The 20,720-nt window shown below is 39.6% G+C and overlaps 1 protein-coding gene across 8 annotated transcripts in view; it reads right to left on the bottom strand.

Moving 5' to 3' along the window:
• PCDH15 (protocadherin related 15) overlaps positions 1-20,720 on the bottom strand; it is a 1,549,353-nt gene that overhangs the window by 262,524 nt on the left and 1,266,109 nt on the right. For all 8 annotated transcript variants that reach the window (XM_045040943.1, XM_045040941.1, XM_045040940.1 and 5 more), the window contains one exon: positions 7,643-7,722. In XM_045040943.1, coding sequence (XP_044896878.1) covers positions 7,643-7,722 — 80 coding nt within the window. The remainder of the gene's footprint in view (positions 1-7,642; positions 7,723-20,720) is intronic.

Here is a 20,720-nt window from a genome sequence, read left to right as displayed (position 1 = left end):
ATCACACAGGGGTGACATCAGTGGTCTTGAAGATGGAAGCCAGCATCCCCAGTGCTACCCTTATCCACCAAGAATTGTGTTTGTAGGTCTGGGGGATGCCTGAAGGAATGATGCATGGTTCTTGCCTTTATTTCGTCTAACCCAGAACTTACTAGAGGCAGAAAAGCAGTGGGTTTTTCTAGAAAACACTGTAAGGCGGGGAGCACCCTGCAGTCACCTGAGACAAAAGATTACAGCTGAGGTGTACAATCGAGTGCTGGAGGCCTGGAAGAAAAGGTGGGCAGAGAGTTTCTTGGGAAACCAGGACATTGAGAAGCACCCACATATACTGGGGAGTGGGGTAGCACCGAGAGTCCAGAGATAAACCCATGCATCTGCAGCCAGTTGTTTTTCAGCAAGCATGAAGATTATTCAACAGGGAAAGATTTGTCTCTTAAACAAATGGTGCCGGGGCAAGTGGAGATCGACACGTGAAAGAATGACCTTGGACTGTCTTATTACACCACAGATGGAAGTTAACTCAAAACGAATGAACAATCTAATATAAGTACTGAAACCATGAAACTCTTGGACAAAAACTTGGAGATAAATCTTCATGATCTTGGATTTGACAATAGATTCTTAAATATGACACTAAAAGCCTGAGCAGCAAAAGAAAAAAAAAAAAACAGGTATATTGGACTTCACCAAAATTAAGAATTTTTGGCATCAAAGGACATCACCAATAGAGTGGAAGAAATATACAAAATGGGAGAAAATATTTGCAAATCCTATATCTGATAAGAATCTGGCTCAGCAAATGGATAAAGGATTCTTAAAACTCAACAACAAAAATACAAACAACTCAATTAAAAATTAGGCAAAGAGGGGCGCCTGGGTGACTCCGTCGGTTAAGCGTCCGACTTCAGCTCAGGTCATGATCTGGCGGTTTGTGAGTTTGAGCCCTGCGTCAGGCTCTGTGCTGACAGCTCGGAGCCTGGAACCTGCTTAGGAGTCTGTGCCTCCCTCTCTGTGCCCCTCCCCCACTCACACTCTGTCTCCGGCTCAAAAATGAATAAACATTAAAAAAAAATTAGGCAGAGATCTTGAACAGATATTTCTCCAACAAAGATACACAAGTGAGCAAAAAGCACATGGAAGGATACTCAACATCATGAATCAGCAGGGAACTAAACCAAAACTACAATGAACTCCCATTTCACACTCACTAGGATGCATACCATTAACAAAACAAATGGGAAAATAACACGTTGAGAAAGATAGAAAGGAATCAGTCGGAATGCTAGCACATTGCTGGTGGGGATGTAAAATGGTCCAGTCACTGTGGGAAACAGTCTGGCAGTTCCTCAAAAAGTAAACATAAAATTACAGTATGACCCTGCAATTCCAATTCCAGGAATATACTCAGGAGAACTGAAAACAGATTCTTAAATACATGTACATATGTGCTCATAGTGGCAGTACTCACAACAGCCAAGACCTAGAAAAACTGTCCAAATGGCCATCCAATTATGAATGGATGAAAAGAGGGCACACACACTCCATGAGATACTACACAGGTATAGAAAGGAATGAAGTCCTGACCCATGCTTCAACGTGGCTGAACTACAAAACCTTAGGCTAAGCGAAAAAAGCCAGACACAACATTCACATGTATTATTCCATTTATAGGAAATATGGACAATAGATAAATCCGTAGAGACAGAACATAAATTGCTGGTTGCCAGGGGTAAAGGGAGGGACGGATAGGGGGCAGCCACTTACATAATGGGTCGGGTTTCCTTTTGGAGTAATAAAGATATTTCAGAACAAGATACAAGGGGTAGTTGTGCAATGTGGTAAGTCTGCTAAAGGCCACTGAATCGTTCCCTTTGACATGGTTCGTTTTATGCCATGTGAATTTCACTTCAATTATATTAATTATATCACACAGAATCCCCTCAGCAAACGTGAAGGCTATGTTTCTGAAATGAGTCGTGCTGGACAAAATCAAGCTCTGTAAGACATGAGTTGGTTTGCCTAACCATAATGATGGAGTTCCAAAGTTGTTTACACGATGTAAATAAAATGTCGTGGAGGGTATCTTCTTCCAAACAAACCAGTCTGCTAGCATTCTCCAAGTTACCATTTCTCCAACTGCCCTGTTGATTAGGAAACACTGTAGAGTAGCCGCATCATGGGCTGAGAAAAATGATCTCACAGATTCCATGCTCCTATTGTATGCTTCCTTTAAGCATTTTCAATACATTCTACTGGCTGTGATTTAATATTGTTTACACTCACAAGTATCTGTGTCATTCAGAGATTTATCATGTTGCCTGCGGGCATCATGTTTCAGGCTTCACGATGACATCTAGAGAGGACAGAGTGTACCTGAAATAACATGGAGAGAGGATAGAGTGTACCCGCAAGTGTGTGGTTGCTGCAAGTTGGACATGGTGTTCGTGTTAAATAGTGATCAGTGGTTAACAAAGGCAGACCGACAGGAGGAGGCAGGTGTGGGCTGTGGTTGAGGGAAGCGGATGGTGGCAGGGGCAAAGGGGGGGTGAAAGGCGTGAGAAGCAGTTCGTCTGAATACGTATTTTGAAAGCAGGGTTGACAGAAAAGCGAATGCACATCACTTTGTTATATGTTATTTGATCTTCAGGGAAATCATAAAGTTCACACTGATGTGAAAAGTATAATCAAGCCTTAAACTTGGTATCAAAATGAATGTAGTCATGTAGAAAATGAGCACAATGGCAGTGAAGGTAAAAGAATTTTCAAATAAAATTCTAACCACGGGCAGATAGAACTCTTTGAGGTTCTTCTGTTTAGCTTTTTAACTTTTGCATTAAACTCATACTCTCTTTACAATTCTGTCTATAGGAATTCCTCACCGCCCTGCAATAATAACTTAGATATTTGGCCATCGTACTATAAAGGAAGTTTTTAAATATATTTTGTTTAAATGTTTACTTCTCTGTCAATGTTTGGTGAATAAATATTTGCTGCATCATGTGCAACTAGCGACAAGACACCACGAGAAGTTGATAAAATAATTCAGTACGTTACAGAACCACACAGATCTGGTCATTTAATACATGGCATGGAATGACTTTCATGAAAGATGGCTGTGATTTTGAAGAACAAGTTCTTTCCTTTAAAGAGTGTGTTCCTTTCATGGCTAAATGACTAATCCAATACATTAATATGTATATAACAGTGCAACATTTTGTAGATCTATATTAGCATTGAAGTGAATATTTATCACTACTGATGTTTTTAAAGATTTACAAAACCCTTTGGCATATTTTTATTTCAATAGAAAAAAGTAAGTTAATGGGATTGTAATAATGATTATTGCTAAAATTTGTATCATAGCACAAAATAATATAATATTTAAAGGAAACATGAATATATCCTTTTTTTTGTTTGAAGAAGGAAAATGTAACTGGAAACATTAATTGTATAACTTATAGTGTCTCCTAAGGTAGACCATTATTTCTTTCCTATTAGTTTTTTTTAGGTTTATTTTACTTATTTTGAGAGAAAGAAGGAGGGGAGGAGGAGAGAGAGAGGGAGAGAAGGAGAAAGAACCTCAAGCAGGTTCTGCACCAGTAGTGGGGCTCGAACTCAAGAGCTGTGAGATTATGAGCTGAGCTGAAACCAAGAGTCGGATGCTTAACCGACGGAGCTACCCAGGCGCCCCTATTTTCTATTACTTTCTTTTTTTTTTTTAATTTTTTTTTCAACGTTTATTTATTTTTGGGACAGAGAGAGACAGAGCTTGAATGGGGGAGGGGCAGAGAGAGAGGGAGACACAGAATCCGAAACAGGCTCCAGGCTCCGAGCCATCAGCGCAGAGCCTGACGTGGGGCTCGAACTCGCGGACCGCGAGATCGTGACCTGGCTGAAGTCGGACGCTTAACCGACTGCGCCACCCAGGCGCCCCAATTTTCTATTACTTTCTAAAAGAGTACCTGAAGTATCTGAATCCTTAAAACTTACATAGAACCAGTGGCACTCATTTTCACAATTAGCCCAGAAATTTCAGAGAGGGAAGGGATTAACATTTCAATTTTCCCACATTTCAAATGGGGAATATATTGGTAACAAATATATTCAATTAATATATTCACTGAATATTGAAATATATTGGTAATGGTCAAGGACAGCCTGCAAATATAATGACAGCAACAGCTCTGAGGTGGCTGAAATAAAATGACCATAGGTAGAAAGCAACGGACCCGGCGTAGTGGACTCTGAATCAAGAATGATCATCAAAGGAGACTGTGCCGTCATCACAGGGATGTTCTGGACACGGGCTGTCCCAGAAGCATCTTGCATTTAAGAAGATGGCTGTCTGAGTTGAGATGGGGGCCAAGTATCAAGAACTGTGGTCAATTTAGACAAGGAGGAGGCTGCCCTGACATCTTTCACACCTTGAAGAACCTCTGTGACCTAGTTAGGTCACACAAAAGCTGAGATGAGAGAAGAAGCAGAGAAACCCTTGCTATGGGAGCAGCTTGGGTGGAGAATTGCTTTGGCAAAGTTGATGACTCATCAGATGTCACAGCTAGCAGCTGGAAATCCTTCAGCCTCAAGGGAGAAGCAGGTAAAGACAGGGATGGAAATCCTTAACAGACAGTAAGGCCTGGGCTTCCTGCTCATGAGGGCAGGTGAAAGGTTCATTCTTGTCTTTTTAAAAAACAGCATTAGGAACGTGTAATTCACAGGTAGTCAAATTCACCCATTCACAGGGTACGATTCCCTGAATTTTTGTTTTATTAATATGTAATTCACATGTGATCAAATTCGTACCATTTCAGGGTACAATTCCATGAATTTTAGTCTATTTGCAGAGTCGTCTGACCACCAGGACAATCAACTTCAGAATGTGTTCTTCACTGTTAGCATGGTCCACGGTCAGGGACTGCCTATTCTCTCCCACCCCCAGCCCTAGGCAACCACTAGTGCACTGTTTTTGTCCCTAGAGATTGGCCTATTCTGGACATTTCGTAAGAGTGGAATTATACTATGTGTGGTCCTTTGTGAACAACTTTTTCCACTCAGTATAATGTTTTCAAGGCTCCTCCATGTTGTAGTGGGTGTCAGCACTACGTTCTCCTTTATTGACAAAGGATTCCAGTGTATGGATGTACATTTTGTTCATCCATTCATCCGTACGTGGACACTTGCGTTGCTTCCACGTTCTGCTCTTGTAAATAATTCTGTTGTGTATATATTTGTGCAATTTTTTATGTGGATGTATGTTTTCATTTCTTGAGCAGATACAGGTAGAATTATTGGGTTGTATGGTGACTCTATGTGTAACATTAGAAGACGACACATTGTGGGGCGCCTGGGTGGCTCAGTCGGTTGAGCGTCCGACTTCGGCTCGGGTCATGATCTCATGGTCCGTGAGTTCAAGCCCCGCGTCGGGCCCTGTGCTGACGGCTCGGAGCCTGGAGCCTGTTTCGGATTCTGTGTCTCCCTCTCTCTGACCCTCCCCCGTTCATGCTCTGTCTCTCTCTGTCTCAAAAATCAATAAACGTAAAAAAAATTTTTTTTAAAAAGAAGACGATACATTGTTTTCCAAAGTATACTTATTTTACTGCCCCTCCAGGAATATATGAGGACTCAAATCTCCAAGTCCTCAGCCACACTTACCATCTCCTTTCTTTGTCAGTATAGACACTCAAAGGAAGTGAGAAGCAGTGCCTTGTGATTTTCACCTGCATTTCCCTAATGACAGTTGATCGTGACTGAATTTCCATGTGCTTACTGGCCGTTTATGTAGCTTCTTTGGAGAAATGTCTATTCAAATTCCTGTCCATTTTTATTTGGGTTATTTCTTTGTCTACTTTTGAGTTGTAATGGTTCTTTATATACTCTCTCTATACGTATGTCCTTTATTATCTGCTTTATTTAAGGGGAACGTGGGTGGCTCAGTCAGTTAAGCATCTGACTTCCACTCAGGTCGATTTCACAGTTCATGGGTTCAAGCCCCACATCAGGCTCTGTGCTGACAGCTCAGAGCCTTCTTTGGATCCTCTGTCCCCCTCTCTCTCTGACCTCCCCTGCCTTCTCTCTCTCTCTCTCTCAAAAATGAATAAACATTTAAAGAAAATATTTTCTCTCAGGCTGAGTGTGGTCTTCACTTTCTTGATCGTGTCCTCTAAATCACGTATTTTCCAAATTTTGATGAAGTCCAACTTATCCATCTTGTCATTTAATCACTTGTACTTTAGTGTCATATCTAAAAAAAACATTGCCTACAGATTTACTGTATTTTCTTCTAACAGTTATATAAATTTTTTTACCTCTAATATTCAGGTCTATGATCCAGTTGAACTAATCTTTGCAAATGGCAAGAAGATAAAGACAAAACTTCATTCTTTTGTATGTTGCCCCAAACTTCATTTATTGAAAAGATTATTCTTTCCTGACGGGATTGTTTTGGACTTTTTTTGGGGGTGGAGGGAACCGATTGGCCATAAATGTTAGGGGTTACTTCTAGACCCTTAACTTTATTCTAGTGATCTGTACCTATATTTTAATACAAGTACCACACAGTCTTGATTACAGTGAAAAATATCCCTTGAAAAAGTTTTATTCATTTCAGGATGATTGTAAACTTTAGCTACTTGAGATCTGTACATACCTATTGGAGAAAATTCAAAATAGTTAAGTCTTTCCATTTTTTAAATGGAAGTTTACTCATGTGTGAAATCTAAAAGTCTGAGCAATACCGTTTCTAACTGTGTACTAACTCACAGTTGGAACATCCTAGTCGACTTGACATTGTAGGTGCTTTTCCCAAGACCAGTGACCACACATGGCTCCCTTGAGTTGGCCTTATGCACAGGATGTTTGTGAGACTGAAGCAATGCCTGGGTCATTTGTCAAAATGTTCACTTTATAACCATGGGCCAACTTTAGGCTTCCATACTTTTAAAGTAAAGCAACTCAGGGCCACACAGAAAGAACCAGAGAGGTAGCGAGCATGACTCTTTAACGACCAGCCATGTGGGACAGAAGCAAGCCTACTGTGATCTTGCAGAAGGAAGCCAGTGATCTCTCAAGGGTTCAGTGTTCCTCCTGACTTTCTCCTGGTGATGACTAACATGTCTCTGCTGTGCTCAGAGAGCTGGGTACAGTCACACTGATAAAACCCCAGGAGGCATGGCAGGGACACTCAATATTTTGTGTGAGCTGTTTAAGACTATATGTACTTTACTCAAAAACTGAAGGATGGATTTTGGTGGTACTTTAACTTGGAATTTATGCTTTGTCTTACACAATTCTCTTTGAATGAACAATTTAGCACCACGTTACTCTTTGTAGAAATGCCCTTGTTATTATGAGTAACTGACAACTTTAAAGGGATCTAATTAATCCCAGCCTACAAATAAAATGTTTCCACCTCAGTGGATTTTACCTAGTAAAAATGTTTAAAATAAATAGTCTCCTGGGTAATATTTCTGAATTCAGAATTATCCCCCGCCCCCAGACCTCATTAACATTCATGGGGAACAAAAAGTAAAATAAAACTACAAACAGCTGAAAGTCTCTGATTAGAAGTCTGTTCCTTTGGTACCAATGCATTGTTTAATGCTTTTTTTTTTTAAAATAAATTTTGAAATAATTTTTAACTTACGTTTCTGAAAGATTAAAAACTCGCTGGGGATCTCCATTCTCAATGGCATATGTTATTGGGTCTCCCTCTCGATCAGTTGCCTTCAGAGAGAAAACACGACTAAATTATCAAGTGATTGATACCCTCCTAGTCAGTACAGTACAATATAGAAGCTTGAAACCAACATTACAGGATATCCATGAGACTCTTAAAGAATAAAAAATGAGCTGATGGCAGGAGGTAAAATACAGAATTTCATATCTGACCTCAGCATTGTGTCATTTTATCTCATGTGAAAGTAGTAAGAGTAAGAATAGTATTTTCTTCACACATAAGTAATCTTACCTGGCGTGGAAATATAGTAATGACTTTCCTAAGGTTTGTGTATTTAATTTTACCTGAGTGTATCGCTACACTCTGCATAAATGTTTGCAGTGCTGAGAAATTCCTTTTTCTGCTGAGAATATATCGAGTCAGGGAGCTTTGTGGTTAAGAATCTCGAACCTGAAGCCAAAAGCCCGAATTCAAAACTGGCTCCACTGACTAGATATGTGATTATTTTTCAATTTCTTCATTTGTAAATGAGAACTAGAACAATACAAAAGTTAATCACTATTGGGAGGTTTAACTGAAATGATTTATGTCTGGGCACACAGACTAACATCTGGTGCGTTGAAAGTTTCCAAAAAATATTACTCTTTTTTTTTTTTTTCTTTTTCCCCACCTTCACTCAATTCAGAGAAGACAAAACCTATAGCTTTGGACTTTGAGCATATATCCCTAACCCCAGCCCTTCCTCAGCATTTCAGGCATATCCCCTGCCCACCTGAACACCCACTTGGATGAGTGACAACCATCCCCAATTTAAAATGTTCAAACCCCCAAATCCTGCTCTCTCTCTCTCCCTCCTCTGCCCTCAAGAAAACAACAGCCTACTGTTCTCAGTCTTAGTTATCTCAGTGATCATGGCGACTGCAACCCCCACCCCCTTTTTGCTCAGGCCTCATATCTTGACTTTAATTGCTCATTCCTACTCTCCAGTGCACCCCATCAGCAAACCCCACTGGGTCCATCCCCAAACTGTCTGCAGTGTAAATCTGTATCTGATCCCCTTCCCCACTGCTATCTTCTTCATGGATCCCAGTAATGACCATCTTCCTGGTGGCCCTGATGCTTCCCTTGTACCCTCCCTGCAGTCAAATTTTAATTAAGCAAAGTGATCACTTTTTGCAGACATACGTTTTATTTCTTTTGAGTAACACTGTTACATTGTTACAGATACACAATAAAACACAATGGAATAAAATAGTAAAATACAATGAAATAATAAACTACCTAGGGTAATATCTTTGAAACATTCCATATATGTCTAAATCTAAACTTTTAATTTAAAATCTAAAATTAATTATAATAGAAATCTGAGAGTAGAGAGCAAGAAAAAAAAATACTGTTTTTAAACAGGCTCAATGGAATTGATCGCAGATGCTTGATACTTTCATCGTTTCTTGTTCTTTGCCAGGCGAGTATTAGCCAAAAAAGATAAAACAGAACTACAAATAATGACACAGTCAACTTTTGAAGAAACACAGAATTATGCTATATTGGTGAGACAGGGACACCAAAGGAGTCTATAAAAATCTGCTTGTTACTCATTTTCCAGCTTCCTTTCTGACTAAGACCGACCCTCACCTTATTCACGTCTTATACTATATCCTTGCAAGGCACAAGGAGTTAATGATTTCTTTGGAGTCTTCCAGTATAACAGAAACATCTGAGGAGTGACTGGACAAGAATGGCCGATTGAGGCCATGCTAGGGAAATTTCAGAACCCCCATGTTAGACACCTCAACGCTGAGACTCTTGGCTTCAGGGAATAAGTCAGCTATGGAGGACACCTGGACGTTTTTTCTTGGTCTGACTGATTAGGGGAAGTGTACATCAGACCACGATCCTCAGTAAAAACCCCAGATTCTGAACAAAGAGGAGACTCTCTCTCCTTTCCTTTCCGAGTCTCCCCGACATTCTATCCGTACGTGGTCTCTCTGGACCTTCAATAAAGTGTGCCCTCACCTCCTGCTGGCTCATGTTTCACTTCTGTCCTATGCACCTCAGGGACCCTCCTGGCTGGCTGGTCCTGTGAGACCCACTCAGCGTCCTCGGACCTGGGCTGCCTACATCATTAAGAGACTGCATTTTATCACTAAAAAGTGCACACTGAACTTTTTCTGTTGTTTTTCTCTTTCAATCAGTCATTTAAAAAAAAAAACATTTAATGTTCATTCATTTTAAGAAACAGAGAGAGACAGAGTGCAATTAGGGGAGAGGCACAGAGAGAGGGAGACACACAAGCAGGTCCCAGGCTCTGAGCTGTCAGTACAGAGCCCTACGTAGGGCTCGAACCCGTGAACTGGGAGATCATGACCTGAGTCAAAGTCGGACTCTCAACCGACTGAGCCACCCAGGCGCCCCTCAATCAGTCATTTTTACCTGTCATATAGTTATAGATATAATCAATTTCTTTTTATTTGTTCATTGGCATATGGTTGTTGTTTTCTGAGAGACAATTTATTGTTTGTATTTTCAATGAGCCAGAAGTAATGGATTCTGAAACAAGATAGATTTGTGTGGGAAATTTCAGTTAAGTTCAGATTAATGGTAGCCTTTCTTCTAATGTATCGGGTCTACTCTAACACTTAACATTATTGCTGTGGGATGAGAGCATGGTGAATGTTGCATCATTTTATTTATGTAAGTCATTATATTGTTATGTACTAAAATAATAACAAAGAGAAATTCCTAAAGAACTTCCCATTTTTTCATCCACATTAATTACTTTCTATTCCCGAGGTACCTTGAAATATTTCTTCCAGTTTTGTTTGGCCCTTTAAATACCTCAGACTTTAAGAAATGTGACAGCCAGTACTTTGCCTATCTCATACTTTTTAAAAAGATTTGTTTGTTGGTTGGTTTATTTTTAAGTAAGTTCCATGCCTTGCATGGAGCGCAATACAAGGCCTGAACTCAGATCAAGACCTGGGCTGAGATAAAGAGTCGGATGCCCAACCGACTGAACTACCCAGGCACCTCACCTACTTCATTCTTTTTTTCTACTTCATTTTTTTTTTAAGTTTCTTTATTTATTTTGAGAGAGGGAGAGAGCACGAGCAGGGGAGGGGCACAGAGAGGGAGAGAGAGAATCCCACGCAGGCTCCATGGATGCAGGACTTGATCTCACAAACCATGAGACCATTCATGACCTGAGCTGAAACCAAGAGTCAGAAGCTTAACCGGCTGAGCCACCCAGGTGCCCCCAACTACCTCATTCCTATATGAGGTTGTGCCCACACTAGAAAGCTTGAAGACCCAGGATTTGGAAGGAAATCCTTATCCGATTGTTTTGTTTCTTTTATTCTTTTAGCCAATCCTCTGTGGTTGTTTTAGGACCCGTGGCCAGCGGTGTAGTAATTAGGGAGGATTTATAATTTCTCAGTCAAGGAAGCAAGGGGGAAGGGTGTTATCTGGACGAGAGCTCTGAAATCTAACCACTACAAGTGTCGGCCCTTGTGTAAATACTCTGTATCTCCTTCTGTCAGTATTTAGGGAAAGACATGCTTTAAAGGAAGAAATAAGACATAAAAGGTAAACATGGAAAAGTCAGAAAAAGCAATGATCCTTGTTGTAATAAGACTTGACCACATGCATATTTATGACCTAAAATACCTTTCTGAAAACATTTTATACATAGTCCTTTTTTTTTTTTTATATGTGAGTCTAGCCAGCTGTCTCTGAATGATGGGCAGAAATTCAAATATGGTTTTGAACAGCGAATCCCTAAGTTAACATTGATTGACTTCTTACTTTGTGCTGGGAACGATCTTTGCATGCATCATCTCATTCAAACCTCACAGTAACCATGTAGGTGAACGAGAAAGACCAAGGGCTTTGCTACCACTCCAATTAGAGTTCCCTGTAACTTACTTCATTGGAAGATACATCTGTTTTTTTTTTTTTTTTTAACATGGAAATTAATAGTTAACATTTCATCTGAAAAATAGAAAGGGCATGGGGCTCCTGGGTGGCTCAGTCGGGTAAACCTCTAACTCCTGATTTTGGCTCAGGTCATGATCTCATGGTTCATGGGCTCGAGCCTCACACCTGGCTCTGCACTGACAGTGTGGACCCTGCTTGGGATTCCCTCCCTCCCTCCCTCTCTCTCCGTCTCTTTCCCTTTCCTGCTCTCTCTTTCTCTCAAAATAAATAAATAAACTTAATTTTTTTTTTTAAGGGAGAGGTTAGTGTCACTTAAGACACTAGACAGAGAGAACAGAAGGGAATTTCTCATCCTTTGTACACATACATTTTCTGACTTTATTTTTGATGAGCCGAGTCCAATGTGAGCCTCTCACACAAGGTCTGGGGGGGGGGGGGAGTAGTCATCTCCCTGAGGGGTTATCCTAGCACGAACTGGGAAGGTTCCGGAACCACCCCCCTCATTCACAGCCCTGGAGCCACCTCCGCTCAGACAGGACGCCTGACTATAAGAGGAAGCTAACAAGAATAACGCATACAGTATTCACTCATTGATGCACCAAATATTCATTAACCGTCTGTGCTGTGTGAATAAGCACTGAGGCTCCAATGAGACAAAATTCTGGGAGCCACACAGACAAGGATTCTTCCTTCGTGCAACTTGTACTGTAAGGGGGGGGGGGGCGCCAGAGACCAAGCAGAATAATTAATGAAAATATACAGCTTTCAGATCTGTGTAAGTGCAGCTGTAATATAACATATTTTGGGAAGGACATACAGGGAGGGGAGGAGGCAGGCTTGCCATCATGTACGGGTCATCAGGAAAATGTGAAAAGTTGGCAGACGCTTGTGAAAGGGGAGACAGCAAGTCATGTGGGGAAGGGAATTCCGGCAGAGGGCACGGCCAAGGAAAAGGCAGTGACATGGGGACGTGCCTCATGAATTTGAGGAATGGCGAGCAAATGGAAAACCAGCTAATGTTTCGCGTGGCCTCAGGTAAACAACCCGAGGTTAAATATCCTTGGTTACGTGATTGAGCGATGCGCACTTTGGATAGCTAGCACATCATGGAATTCAGTCACTGGTTTTCTGATAGATGTTTGACAACATGGTGAAGTACGACAAAGCTAATTTTCCTTTAATTTGTGCTCGCAGGACAAAGAATATCTTTAAAGACCAAGGCCACTGCTGTTTCTAACTGCTCACCCAGACAGCTCACTGCATGTAATTCAGTTCCCCCATTTTTCAGAAGCACCAACAGGGGCACAAAAGTATTTGTCTCAATAAGCGCTGTGCTTAGGCATTGGAAAAAAAGGAATTTTGAGAAAGAAAACAAATCTTCTCTAAACTAATATTCGTTCATGTTAAAGAGGAATACAGCCATCAAGTACCATCTGGTAGAGTGCACTTTATGTGCACAGAATGATTCTGCACATTTCACAGGACATTAAGACAAACCACCTGCCCTGAGGGATTCTAAGATAGATAAAAATCAACGGATTTAGATGATCTTTTCTTTTCTCACTTAGGCAAACGAGTTCTGATTTATGTTATTAAACTGAGAGCGAGAACTGAGGTTTTCAATTCAGGGCAGCGGCGTTTCCAAAAATGTGTATGTGTGCCCTCCTGGCTTTAAACTGCTGGCCCTTTAACGAAATGTTAATGTTTAGGAATCTACTTCGATGAACAATGAAGACTTTTTAATGTCAAGAAGTCTTGTTTTGTCATTTGTGATCCTCGTAAAACCTCCTTTTTGAAAGAAGTTCATTTGTGTAAAAAAAAAGCCAATTGATTTTATTTTCTAGAAAAATGTAAGTAATAGGAAAATACTACGCAAACATGACGCATCTGAAAGTCGGATGTGCAGCTAACGTAGAATGCCTCTGTGATACCTGAGCACGCCTTAAGACCTGCAATTCTGTCCAGCTATTAAAGTATATTTCCCTACTTTACTCACTTTCCTACATGCCTGAGACTTTCTCCTCAGGTCTCCAGCCATCCCACCGCATCTTTATTCTCAGCTGATGGCCCTGATCACTGTCTCACTGGGTACATTGAAGGAACCATCTACAATTTCCCAGATTTCTTAGACATACCTTGCCATACCTATCCACTCTTGTCTTTCTTCCTACTAGTGATAACGTGCCATCTGGAACCCGTATTTAGGGAAAAACTTGGGGACAGAGTTTTGCATTCTACTTTTTCTCAATTGTTGTCTTCTCATTCACTCTTGAGACCATCTCCATCATGTTTCCAACCCTCCAGCAACCTCTGCACTGAAACTGCTCTTTTCAACACCTCCAGTAAATTCCACAATAGTAAAACCACTGATTGGTTCACGGTCTTTGTTTCTGTTGTTTTGTTTGCTTGTTTTCAACTGGACTTCTGAGCAGCGTTAGACAGAACTGATCTCTCCCTTGTCCTTGATATGCTTTTTTTCCCCCAAAGTCAGCTTCAGGACATGGGCTCCTCTGGGTCCCCATTCCTGGTACTCGTCACCGCCTCAGCGTTTCCAAATCAGTCTTTGGATGTCTTCCACATTGACTCCCTTAATAACCTATCCAACCTCCAAGTTCTAAGTAGTACTTAAATGCTCAAGACCCCAAATGTATACTTCTAATCCAGACTTCTTCCCTAAACCCATACCCAACTGCCGACTCAATAGCTTTAATTAGATGTCAAAAGACATTTCACATTTAATATGCCCAATATGGAATTGTTCCTCTTTTCATTCTGGCTAATGAAAATTTGCTCTTGCCTGTTGCTCGGGCTGTATCTTAGTAGTCATTCTTCTCTCCCACACCTAATCACTAACAAATCTTCTGATGTTTATACCCAACAAAATATAATGAGACAAAAAACACCTATCACCATTTCCAGAAATGTCACAACAGGTCTAGTCTGGACTAGACGGAAATAGCACCCTAACTAATTTGCACAATTTCTCATGCCTCACTGCAGGCCATTTTCATTACAGAATCCATATGATCCTTTTCAATTTTAAGTTTATTCGTGTCACTGCTCTATTCAAATTCTTCCATTAATACCTGATTTCACTGGGAGCAGCTATCTCCATGCCTCCTCCATCACTGGGTGGCTTCATTTCTATGGGTTTCCTCCTCTCTTGCTTCATTCTGTTCCCATTAGTACCTTTACTGTTCCTCAAACACACCAGGTGGGCCTGAATTTCAGGACCTATCCACATGTACCTGAAGCACTCCTCCCCCATCTATATGGTTCATCTTTTCACCTTCTTCAGTTCTTTGCTAATGCCACCTTAGCAAAATCGTCACTGATCAAATTGTCATCCCCCATATATCCCTCTCCATTTTTCTTCATGTACGTTTCCACATAGCATTTCTCACCTTCTAACATTCTATATAACCCACTTATATATTTTGTTAATGTTTCTCTTTCTTACTAGAATGTATGCTTCATGAAGGCAGGTCACTTGTCTGCTTTGTTACTATAGTGTTACTATTATTTACAGTTTGGGCTTGCCTTTGCATTTCCTGTGGCTGAGAGGGTAAATTTAATGGAAGGAAGGAAGTACAGTGATCCAATTTTGTTTTGTACTTTGATCAACTATATTTACAGTAAAAAGTGTGCTTTAGTTTTCATTTACATACTTCATGTTTTTTTGTCTCAATGTCTTCCAAACTTGAATCAGAAGAGAGAGGAGTAACGTATAGGTGTGTGTGTGTGCGTGTGTGTGTGTGTGTGTGTGTGTGTGTCTATGTCTGTGTTAGTTTTATTCTACAGCAAGCATTTCATTGGGGCCAATCAATGTTTCAGTTATCTTTATCTATAACTCCAGAAGATTTGCTTATTACATTAATAAATGCTATAAACAAGTAATAATTGAAGATAGGTAGATTATATGAACAAAGTGTAAGAACCCAGGGAGTCCTTTGTCATTTGGAATAGTCCCCAAAAGTTGATTCCACTAGAGCATGGGTTCAATCTAATGACTCAGTTTCTTGTTGCCTGAAACTAAATAGAACATTAACCAAGCTCTCTCTAAAATACTGTTCAGTTTGTCTAAAGTGAACTTAAGCGTAAAATCTTGTCAGGCACATGAAAGGAAAATCTTGCTTGCTGATATACAAGTTTGTGTGTAAGAGTATTTGGCTTGAGACATAATTTTCTAAGCAGTAGCATGTTGTGACAGTGAACACTAGCCCTCTCTTCCTACTGCTTCTTGGCGGCTGCTGATAATTTCTAAAGATAGTCTAATTATTGTGGAAAGATATTTAGTTCTGGCCAGTTCTCAACACTCAACACTTGCTAATAAAATGAATAAATACAAATAGGAAACAACAGTTTTAATGCTAAAATAGCTAAACAAAATGACTCTTGTTCAGTTTTAAATAAATTGAAGTGTGTGTGTGTGTGTGTGTGTGTGGTGTGTTTCCAGGCCTGTGGAGATATGAAGACAAAAAAAAGCCTACACTTGAACTCTTGCACACTAGTTCAAGGATTTCTCAAGCCTTCCCCACAGCCTACATACTGTAGTTCCCAGACTTCAGCACATTAAAACCAGATTTTCAAAATAGTGGAGTTAATACAGCCAGGCCAACTGAATGAAGTATATAGCTCATGGTCTGACAGTACTGAGGGAAAGGGGCAGAAAAATCTACTTTACAAAGAGCATAGGTATCAAGAAGCATAGAGACCCATTAAGCCGCATGTACCACAGTAACATCTGTTGATATAAATACAGAATCTAATTTAGAAACTAGTAATCACATTAAACTGAGTTCATTAAGCCAAAAATGTATTGGGCAACCATTATAGAGAACATATTTAATGTTAGGAATCAGTAATTATATGTTATGCATTATAGTCTCTGCCTTTGAGAAAATTCTGATCATTTGTGATATTAATACTGAGAAAGAGTTAAATAATGTTCAGTATGCTTTGGTTAAGCCTATACTTATAAAAAATAACCCAGAAGTGTGCTTGGGTGGTTCAGTTGGTTAAGCATCTGACTCTTGATTTGGGCTCAGGTCAAGATTTCATGGTTTGTGAGGTTGGTCCCAAGACAGGTTCTGCGCTGACAGTGTGGAGCCTGCTTGGGATTCTCTTCCTCCCTCTCTCTCTGCCCCTCCCCGCTAGCATTCTCTCTCTCTCTGTCTCTCTTTCTCTCAAAAATAAATAAATAAACATTAAAAAATAACCTAGAGCTAGTAATCATAAGATTGAGGACCTAGTCTCAATTATGTCACTTTTAACTACCTGAACTGGGCTCTGCCTCTGAAGTGACATTTGCAACCACAAAAATGGATAAACAACAGTTGAAATGGGTAGTCTATGTAGTGAATGTAGAATCAGATGAGGAAACAGATGTTTAGAAAACTCTGGAATTCTATTTAGACAGAAAGTATTATCTAAGGAAACTAATTTAGTAGCTAAAAATCTTGAGTTTTACAGCAAAAAAAAAAAAAAATAGGGATGAAATCTGTCACTTATTAGCTATGTGAATTGCTAAACCTGTTTATGTCTCCAGGACTGCCTGTATGATGCTGAAATAGAATGGCATCCAATTCAGAGTTGGTATAATGATTACACAGTGGTAAAATAGTTCGTATCTATCCAGTGCATAGCATACACTTAATATACACTTACTATTGATGTTAATAGCAAGACTAAAAATGCATCATACAGATTTAGGAAAAAAATCTGTAAAGTGTTTTTATAATTTTTTTTAATTTATTTTTTTAATGTTTATTTATTTTTGAGACAGAGAGAGACAGAGCATGAATGGGGGAGGGTCAGAGAGAGGGAGACACAGAATCCGAAACAGGCTCCAGGCTCTGAGCTGTCAGCACAGAGCCTGACGCGGGGCTTGAACTCACGGACTGTGAGATCGTGACCTGAGCCGAAGTTGGCCTCTTAACTGACTGAGCCACCCAGGCGCCCCTGTAAAGTGTTTTTAAAAAGAGTGTCCTTCGGTCATCAATAGAACCCACTCCATGGAAGGCTGGACCATGTAGCATACATGATATGTTGCCAATATCAGCAAGACATAAAATTTAACATACAAATTCCCCCTAACCACGTATGTATCAGAATGTTTGATCAGAATGCATCAGAAAATGTGATCTTGGTTAATTAATAAGTTACTCTTGGAAGGGGAGGGATGGGCTGGGGTCAGGGTGAGCATACAGAAACGATGGGAAAAAAAGTCCTTGATACTTGGAGCTAAAAAGGACAAATTCAGTGATATCCATAATTCACTACAAATAATACCCAATACAAATTATTCTAAGCCAATAAACAGACCTTGCATGTAAAGACTATTAATACTTTTTGCAGATGATACATCCATTCAAAAATTAACAGGAACAGAGTACACAAGGGAAATACTTCAGGAATGGCTGAGTGAGGAGCTTTGTGGATCTCCCACAAAAACAACCATGACTACTAAAAAATATTTAAAAAGTTAAAGTCTCTGGAAGTTGTACTAAGAGCAAACAGTAATGGGAGAAATGTTTACTAAAAAAAAAAAAAAACCTATGAAACCTCAGCTAGAAGAGCAACAGTCTATGGAATTTGAGCTACAAGTTGTTTTTCCCTCCAAGTCTCAGCCAGCACAGCATGACAGAAGCTCCCCTCTTAGCAGGTGCATGCAGGATCTCAGGACTCCTCTCCCACAGCTCCAGTCTCCGCCTATGGTATCTGCCCAGGAGGGACAGGCCAACATCATTCCTTCTGATCCCCTGTCACCCCATGTTTCAGAAACCCAGTGCCTATGGTCTACTGTTTTTACTGTGTCCACAATGGAATAAAATTAGAAACCAATAACATACAGCCTAAAGTTTGACAACCATGCAGAAATTAAACATGTACTCAGAAGATCATAGAAAGGGAAGTAGAAAACACTTCAAAATGAATAAATTAAAAAAATTACAAAAATCCACACTAAAACTTATGCAGTAGTATAAGGCAGCTCTTGGAAAAAAAATTAATCGCTGTAAGCATCTATGTCTAAAAAGGGTTAAGTTCTCAAGGCAATAAATTTGCACCTTAGGACAATGGAAAAATATGAGTAAAATAAACCTAAAGCAAGCAGAAGTAAAAAAAAAATTAAAGTGGAAATTAATAAAATAAAAATAGAAAAGCATTAGAAAAAAATCAATGAAGTCAAAAGTTGGTATTTTGAAAAGATCAACAAAATCAACAAAATTCTAGTCAGATAAAGAAAAAAAAGAGATTCAAATTACTAAAATCAGAAACAAAAGAGGAAACATCACTACTGGCTTCACAGCAATGAAGCAGATTTTAGAAAAAATGGGATGAAAAACTGTAACCCAACATATTAAATAAACTAGATAAAATGAATAAATCCTTAGCAGTACACAAACTACCAAAACTGACTCAAGATGATAAAGAAAAGCTGGATAGACATATAATGAATAAAAAAGATTAAATTAGCAATCTTAAAAACAAAACAAACAAAAAAAAAACTTCCATAAAAAGAAAGGCCCAGGGGCACCTGGGTGGCTCAGTCGGTTGAGCGTCCAATTTTGTCTCAGGTCATGATCTCACGGTTCATGGGTTTGAGCCTCATGTTGGGCTCTGTGCTGACAGCTCAGAGCCTGGAGCTTGCTTCAGATTCTGTGTCTCCCTGTCTCTCTCTGTCCCCCCTCCCCTGCTCGTGCTCTGTCTCTGTCTCTCAAAAATAAATAAATGTAAAAAAAAGAAAGAAAGAAAGAAAGAAAGAAAGAAAGAAAGAAAGAAAGAAAGAAAAAGGCCCAAATGGGTTTACTAGTGAATTCTACCAAATATGTAAAGAACTGAATATGTAAAGAACTTCCCAATCTCTTCTAAAATGTAAAAGAAAGGAAACACTCACTAATTTTAGGAGGCTTGTATTACCCTCTTACCAAAACCAGACAGAGGTAACTCAAGAAAAGAATTCTTAGATCAGTCTATCTTATAAATACGGAAGTAAAAATCCTTAACAAAATACTAGCTCTTCAAATTCAGCAATATATAGAAATTATTATACTCAAAGACCAAATGTGATTAGTCACAGGTATGCAAAGTTGTTTTTTAACAGAAGAAAATCCATTACTGTAATAAACAGATACATTTTTTCCAAAAAAATATCATCTCAGAAAAATCAGAAAAAGCATTTGACAAAATGCAATACTCTATTGTGATAGAAATGCTTAATAAACAAGGGATTTAAGGGAACTTCTTTACACTGACAAAGGACAATCACACAAAACTCCTAACTAGCACTGTAGTGATGTTGAAAGACTAAGGGTTTTCCCTAGGATCAGGAATAAAACAAAGATTTATACTAAAAACTATTACCACATTCTACTGAAAGTTGTAGCCAGGGTGATTAGGCAAGAAAAAAAAAAAACATAAAAATATCTTGGAAGGGAGGAAGTACAACCATCTCCATTTGGCAGATGATACCTTTTAAAAGAAAATCCTAGGGCACCTGGGGGGTTCACTCACAACGTTGTGTCTGACTCTTGGTTTTGGCTCAGGCCATGATCTCATGTTTTTGTGGGTTCAAGCCCCGCATCAGGCTTTGTGCTGGCAGCACAGAGCCTGCTTGGAATGAATCTCTCTCTCTCTCTCTCTCTTCCCCCCCCCTCTCTCGCCCCCCTTCCCTTCACCCACTCACTCTGTCTCTCTCAAAATAAATAAACTTAAAAACATTAAAAAAAGAAAATACTGAAGAATCCACTCAAAAACTATGAGACTAATAACAAATGAGTTCAGAAAGAATGAAGGATATGAGACCAATATAAAAACATCCATAGTATTTCTATATATTATGACAAACAATCAAAAATGATACGAAGAAAACAATGCCACTTCATAAAATTAAAAAATAAAATCCTTAGGAATAACTTTAATGAGAGCAGCAAAAACACTGCAATTTGAAAATTCCAAAACACTGTTGGAACTGACTGATGTGGGGAGTCAGAAGGAGCCTGGGGGGTGTTGGCAGCTTGTCACAGGGCATCCAAACCCAAGTGGGGTGAAGGAAGGCACTCACAATGCCTGGAATTAATGGTAGAACCCGGGGCAAATAAGCTGGGCT

The sequence above is a fragment of the Felis catus genome, chromosome D2 (genome assembly GCF_018350175.1).
Source record: "Felis catus isolate Fca126 chromosome D2, F.catus_Fca126_mat1.0, whole genome shotgun sequence".
NCBI lineage: Eukaryota > Metazoa > Chordata > Mammalia > Carnivora > Felidae > Felis > Felis catus.
Note: the sequence above shows the minus strand (reverse complement) of the source record. Positions and strands in the feature narration are given on the sequence as shown.